This window comes from Festucalex cinctus, chromosome 15 (genome assembly GCF_051991245.1).
Source record: "Festucalex cinctus isolate MCC-2025b chromosome 15, RoL_Fcin_1.0, whole genome shotgun sequence".
Lineage (NCBI taxonomy): Eukaryota > Metazoa > Chordata > Actinopteri > Syngnathiformes > Syngnathidae > Festucalex > Festucalex cinctus.
Window position 1 is genome coordinate 22,494,052 of NC_135425.1, and position 7,483 is coordinate 22,501,534.

Consider the following 7,483-nt stretch of genomic DNA (forward strand, 5'->3'; position numbering starts at 1 on the left):
CAAAGGAGATCAACCAGGGCCATCTAGAAAAAAAGCTAAATTACTGACAATTTTAAATAGATTTGTGAAAACTGACGAAACTTAGCTCTCTTCTAATGCTAATTGCTGCAAAACGGAAACAGGTAGAAACAATTTTTTTTTTTCCTGATGAAAGAAGAGACTTTAATCTTTCTTTTGATAGATGCCATGCTTTTATAGCAATAGAACACAATATTCTGTGGGCCTTGCAAAATCAGTCAAAATTCAGTAAAACCGAACGGGATTGCTTCTGTGAAAATGGCTGGCAGTGAACGAGTTAATTGTTCCTCCTTGTGTGTTCGTTCTCAAGTTGAATGAACAAAGCGTAGCTTCGGGGAGGACAAGAAGTCGGACGCCATTGCTGCATGCGCGACTGCACGCTTGCCTTCTTCTTCTTCTACCAGCTACAACCGCATTGATTGCTTTTTGAGAAAATAGATAACGTGTTCGCGGAACTTCACTCGCGGCTTCCTTTTTTTGTTTTTGCTCCTGCAAAAAATATCCTTCAGAAGCGTTTTGTGTTCGATCGCTGCCCCCTTACAAGTGTACAGTACAAGAAGCAAAAGTAAGCTAAACTTAGTCCTTTTTTTTTGCTGCTGACTCATTTTTATGTAATATCGATTTTGTGCGTGTGCGCGTTTGTGGGAGAGGTTACCACAAGAGCACCCTTTTAGATTGCTTGTGCGCGTTTAAAAAAAAAAAAAAAAAAAAAGTCTTATCACATCTATCTTGGTGCAATGCTTCTTAGAAGGGAGCAGGATTTTCAAAGTGCGGCACAGCGAGCTGCTTTTCAAATTAGCATCCCAACATTGTGTGTAAATCCCTTTAATATCAGCCCTCTTCAACAAAACTGCTTTTTCTGAAACCGCTCTGCTCTCACCGTAGGAACCATCAAAATCAACCATATAGAGGTTGGATCACTACACTGGTGTCCAAACTATGGCCCCGGGGCCATTTGTGGCCCGCCATCCATTTTCAAAAATGACATATGTGACTAATACATGTTTTATATACTGTGTAAAGCTTTTCTAAAAAAGGCAAAGATGTTACAATTAAAACAAGTAACAATATTATATATCATAATTTTACAAGCAAACATGGTTTCCTCCACTTTCTGCTGTGTGTCAAGGTCCAAATTGTGAAAATATAAACAATATGCAATTGCTTGGCTGAGCTTGGTGTGATTGTGTGATTGATAAATTAAATAAAAAAAAAAAAAAAATTAAAATAAAAAAAAAAATACAAAAAAAAAACTGGCCCTTGATATTTCTGTATGTGGCCCTTGGAGGAAAAAGGTTGGACACTCCTGGATTGCTAGGTTTAAAAATATTCCTCATTATATTTTTTTTCAAGCTGCTTTATTCTAGTTTTGCAGTCCATGTAGTGTTAAAGAGGAAGTCAATAAAAACATTTTCTTTATAATTATGTTGTATGTGTCCCTATAGTCTAAACACGACATTCTGATTAATATTGCCTGTGTGGAATTTGAGTTAAGCGAAAAAAAAATTAAAAAAAATCCATCTATTTTTAGCCATCTCAGTGGGCGGCCATTTTGCCACTTGCTTTCCATTGAAAATGACATCACTGTTGCTCAGGTCACAACCAATCACGGCCCACCTCTTTTCTGAAGCTGAGTCGTGATTGGTGGTTGCCTGAGCCCTGAGCAACTGTGATGTCATTTTCAGTCGACAGCAAGTGGCAAAATGGCCGCCCCCGAGATGAATAAAAACAGGTGGATTTTTTCTTTTTTTTTTTTGAAAGAATAGATTTAGAAACTAGATATTTTGAATGAATCTTATTGATGAGTTCTTTTTTTGGTCATCTTGTGCAGTCGGGAGGTGCTACAAGAGGTGTTGGACACAGACCTGAGCAATGAAGCCTTCCCTTTCTCCACCCACAAAGTTGTCAACGCGGCCGGCCATCAGGTGACAACACACAAATATATTCACTGGCTTGACTTGTGTTTGGAATTCATGCGTTGAACGGCTTCAAAGTAACCAACTTGTAAGCAACTTGCGCTGTCCCAGGCACACGCAAACGTCCGTTATTCAACTGTTAGTCCAACATTAGAATGTAAGAGAAACTTTGTGAAATTCTTATGTTGTGAAAGTACCCTGGATGCACACTGTTGCTTGTGTAGCAAATGTGTGACCCTTTAATGGCACCTCAGTTTGCTCTAATATGAAACTAAACGCACAAAACAAAATGCTAATGCTAGCAGTCAATGTAAAATCCCATTGACAGGCTAGCAGAAGATTAGCATTGAGTTCCAGAAGTGATATTCCTTCGAATATTTACACACAAAAACTGTAACTATGTACAAACAAGTAAAATAGCAATACTCAAAGGCAAATAATCTTTCTAATCTGTGAAAAATTAGCTAATATAATAATGCTCAGTCGCTAATTTATTATATTCTTTTTATCGCAATGTGTCTCCATACAGGCATAAGCCCATTACTGCCCCTAAGAGGCAAAAGTGTGCACAGCAAGAAAAGCCAGTATTTTTTTTTGTTTTTTTACTATTATTTTTATATGTTTCCTCTGTTAATCATTTTGTTCTGTTTTTTTTAAGTTATATTTAAAGCTGAGTTTTGGTAGTTCAATAAAAAATGACTTTTGAAGTCAATAATTGTGTTTATTAACTCATTCGCTCCCAGCCATTTTCACAGAAACAATCCCGTTCATAGAAAAAAAAAAAAAAAGAAGCAATCCCGTTCACTCCCGGCTATTTTACTGGATTTTGACTGCTTTTGCAAGGCCCACAGAATATTGTGTTCTATTGCTATAAAAACATATAGCACCTATCAAAAGAAAGATTAAAGTCTCTTCTTTCATCAGGAAAAAAAAGTATGTTTCTATCTGTTTCCGTTTTGCAACAATAAGCATTAGATTAGAATGTAGCTAAATTTAATTAATTTTCACAAATCTGTTTAAAATTGTGAGTAATTGAGCTTATTTTCAACATGGCCCTGGTTGATCTACTTTGCTCTGCTGCCACCTGCTGGCCGTTTGTGTAATAACTATGATTTCTGCGACCGTACTTTGAAGTTGAGAGGCTGCATCAAAGCCTTGTGTATGCTCTAGCATAAAACAAACAAAAAAAAAAAAAAACGAATAAATACGTCTTTGGGACACTTCAAACTTTTTTTTTTTTTTTTTTTTTTAGCACAAATGAGTTAATTGTGATTTCAACATAAATATAAAAAACAATTGTGATTATTTTTTTCCCATAATTTACCACCTTGTTCTTTGTAAAGAGCATGTGCGAATGTCTGCAACTTGAGCCTTTGAGCCTGACCAACACGGTCACTGGCCTGCCACCAAAGCAAGCGTGTTGTTCCGGCTCATGCAGCGACTAACACATGCCCGAGCCCTCTTGTCTTCGTTGCTCTTGCGTGAATTATTCAAGGCACAAGTGACCGCGGACGGCGCGCGTGCACAAGTGTGTGTCGCTTGCGCAGCGTTCGGTGCTGCTCGCTAGTCTCGTCCGGGTTGACATTTTCGTGGTCGCGAGAAGACAACCCGGCAAGTGTGCCCGCTCGCCTCGTCGAGACGTTTGAATTCTTCTCGACGTGCGTTTGCGTTCGGCAAGTGTGTGCGTGCGTCTCCAACATCTCTGCAGGTTTGCGAGCGTGCGGTTTTTGTGAACGCGCATATGGGGCCCGGGGTGAACCTCGGCCGGCCAGATGGCCCAACTGTCACAGCGCCCACTGGGGAAACTGTTGGAGACATTTCTCTCCGTACTTCACATCATTTGCTCACTAACCGACTTTCTCTATCTTGCTTCTGAGCTTTCGCGTTGCCTCCTTTATCAAAGCATTATTCGAATACAGTCGAACCTCCAAGGATGGACGCAGTCTATTTTGGGACGCTAGTCGACCGCAGATTTGTTCTTATTTAATTTCCCATAGGGCATAATGTAAAGTGGATGTCTCTGCGTCAGTGTTAAAATGCTTTTTCTTTTTGTCACGTGCGCAGGGAATTTAAACAGCCCGGCGAACGTGTCAGTTGCGTGACGTCACTCCCGCGGCAATTTGAAAGCACGCACGGATTTTTTTTTTTTTTTTTTTTTTTTTTTCACTCACTCACTCACAGAAGCTCACATGTGTGAATGAGTGAGTGGAAAAAAAAATCCCTGCGTCACGCAGCTGACACGTTCGCCCGGCCCCGTTTGCGAACCCCCCCTGGTGGTGTGGGGGTTTAAGGACAAAATCACCCCCGCACGTGAAGAAAAGCCCATATGTATAAATTGAGAAGTAGTTTGTTTGTTTAAATCCTGTATTTAAAAAGTGCATTTTCCTGAGTGAAACCGGCAGACAGCCCCTTTAAGAAAAGCAAGCTATCCTGTGTCCTGTGTTGGAAACTGTGCCACGTAGAAGTGTCTGTTTTCCAATGACTAGCTTTAGAGATGTTATCTCGCATCCTCGTCCCATTTTGGGACTCCTGAAATCTCTGCAATAGAGATTGCAAGATGAGGATGATGATAGGAGATCAGCCAATTTTCAAATGCTGCTTTTTCTATTAGAATCCAGATTTCGTTTTAATTCTTTAGCTTTTGCTTCAATGCCTTAAGCTCTTCTGTCCTTTTCCCTCCTCTCTCTTCCATCATTTCAACTTGTTTTTAAATGTCCTTTGAACATGCTGTTTCCAAAATTAAGATAATAATTGCATCTTTCTGGTTTGCTGTGGGGTTTTATTTGTGCTTTCGATTCATTTTGCTTCTCCTCTTCCTGGCTTCTTTCCTCCGTGTACAGTCACTATTCAAATGCAAGTCAATGTGGAGCCTCGAGATTAAATGCGCGCGTGCGCGTGTGCGCGCGCCGCATCCTTTCTAAGCCTCCTCGTCCGCCTCTCCCTTCCAGGTGCGAGCGATGCGTCTGTCCTTTGTCGGCGAGCTGGGCTGGGAGCTGCACGTTCCCAAACATTCCTGCCTTCCCGTCTACCGCGCCGTCATGGCCGCCGGCGCCAAGCACGGCATCATCAATTCAGGCTACAGGGCCATCGACTCGCTCAGTATAGAGAAAGGTGACTTGAAATCTTGAGTGGAGAAATTATTTTGGATTGGGACGGAAGCTTTCATTTATTCGTGCTTGTATTTTTTTTTTTTTTTTTTTTTTTTTTAAAGAATATTTCTAAGTGATCATGGACATACTTAACTCATTCACTCCCAGGCATTTTCACAGAAGCAATCCCGTTCGCTCCCGGCTGTTTGCAAGGCCCACAGAATATTGTGTTCTATTGCTATAAAAGCATGGAACCGTTCAAAAGAAAGATTAAAGTCTCTTCTTTCATCAGGAAAAAAAAAGTATGTTTCGATTTGTTTCCGTTTTGCAGCAATTAGAAGAGAGCTAAGTTTCATCAGTTTTCACAAATCTATTTAAAATTGTAAGTAATTTAGTTTTTTTTTTTTTTCCTACATGGCCCTGGTTGATCTCCTTTGCTCTGCTGCCACCTGCTGGCCGTTTGTGTAATAACTACCATTTCTGCAACCGTTCTTTGCAGTTGAGAGGCTGCATCAAAGCCTTCTGTATGCTCTAGCATTAAAAAAAACAAACAAAAAAACGTAGAAATACGTCTTTGGGACACTTAGAACATAAAAAAAAAACGTATTTATACGTTATTGGGAGTAAATGAGTTAAAAGCTTATTATGGAGAAATTCAGAAAAATAGTCAAAAATCGTGATTGACTCGGTGGTCACAAAAAAATCCCACCTGTTTTTTTGTTTTTTTTTCCGTTAAGTGATGGGTGAGACCAAACCTAAATATTTGAAACGGTTGATCGGTTCCTATATTGGATTTGTAACCGTCCCCTTCTACTTTTGTCAGGGTACCGCCATTGGCACGCCGACCTTCGCCCGGATGACACGCCCCTGGAGGCGGGGCTTGCCTTCACCTGCAAGTTGAAAAGCTCCATCCCCTTCCAGGGTCGACATCGGCTGGAGAAGCAGAAGGAGGAGGGCCTCAGGAGGCGCATCGTCCCCTTCACCATCGACGAGTCAGTCAAGCTCGCGCAGACAGAGAAAATGAAGGAATTTATTTATTTTAAACATTTTTATTAATATATGTATGAATAATATGGGTGTCAAAATTAGTGTGTTAATTTTTAGTTAATTTAAAGTTCCTATAGCAAATGCAATTATGCCATCTAGTGGCAGAAAAATGACCTAAACACAAATCAATATCACACTTTTTTTCAGTACATCTTTTTTATTTTATGAAATATGAAATTACTGTGTCAATTACTAAATGATGCAGACATATTTCTATCAGTTTAACATTTTTTCCACTTTTATGTGAACAAGGGTATGAAAAAAAAATAGTGTACACTTTATTGTACATTTAGAACAGATATAAAATGTGTGATTAATCGTGAGTTAACTTTTGGTCATGCGATTAATTACGAATAAAAATTTTAATCGCCTGCCACCCTAATTAATGACCAAGCAAGAATAACGCCGCTAATCATGAACAAACTTTAAATTAAGAGATTTTTATGCTTTTTTTTTTTTTTTTTTTTTTTTTTTTTTTAATACAGGAAAGTACCAATGTTCGGGCTGGAGGCAATTTTCCGTAATGGCGTCCCCGTTGGTCACCTGCGTCGCGCCGACTACGGATTCTATATCGATAAGACAATCGGTTATGGATACATCCGCAATCCCGATGGAGGAGTGGTAAGCTTTTACAACAACGACGTATTTCTCGGCTGCTCGTTTTGGCTCCAGTTTCAACTGTGCCCCTTTTTCAGGTAAGCGGAGATTTCATCAAGAGTGGCGAGTTCACCCTGGAGCGGATGGGAGTGACGTACAAGGCCAAGGCCCACCTCAGATCTCCGTTTGACCCCGAGAACAAGCGCGTGAAGGGCATCTACGATTGACGTGGACCTCGCCGGAGTGAAATCTCCGACGTTTGGCATGCAGGTGCAAAGGTTCCGATCGTCTCAGGCAAACGCAGAACTTTCATTCCTGCTGTGAATGGATGAAGATTTGATGGACTTGATATTAACTTATACCGAGAGGTTCTGATATGAATTGAATCTAGTTTGAGTGACGTATCGCTGAAGGTCCTCTCTGCACTCGGCTGCTCGAGTTTAATGGTGAGTTCGCTAATCATTTCCGAATCAATAACGCAGAATTGATCTGGAATGATGAAAGGCGGGGTCTTCCGTTTTCACTCAGGAAAATGCACTATATAAATACAGGATGTATACACATGAACTTCTTCTCAATCGACACCTCTGGGCATCTGTTAATGTGTGGTGGTGATTTTTCCCTAAACACCCCCCAGCCTGTATTTCGCCATTTTGTGTTTGTTTTGGTCAACAGCAGGAAGTTTCTGTGGACAGACAGTTGTTTACCCCTCCAGCCAATCGCAGAGCGGGGGGGGCGTGTCACTCGCTGTCTGCAGACGGGCCAGGCGAATTTGTCGGCCGCATGACGTCACTCCCGCGGCAACTTGACAGCACG

General features: G+C 40.8%; 1 protein-coding gene across 1 annotated transcript in view; it reads left to right on the forward strand.

Annotated features, from left to right (window-relative positions):
* sardh (sarcosine dehydrogenase) overlaps window positions 1-7,223 on the forward strand; it is a 36,543-nt gene extending 29,320 nt beyond the window's left edge. Inside the window, exons 18-22 of the mRNA XM_077498090.1 lie at window positions 1,850-1,943; window positions 4,883-5,045; window positions 5,847-6,015; window positions 6,556-6,691; window positions 6,766-7,223. Coding sequence (XP_077354216.1) covers window positions 1,850-1,943; window positions 4,883-5,045; window positions 5,847-6,015; window positions 6,556-6,691; window positions 6,766-6,894 — 691 coding nt within the window. The 3' untranslated portion in view covers window positions 6,895-7,223. The remainder of the gene's footprint in view (window positions 1-1,849; window positions 1,944-4,882; window positions 5,046-5,846; window positions 6,016-6,555; window positions 6,692-6,765) is intronic.
* Window positions 7,224-7,483: the final 260 nt, after the last annotated feature.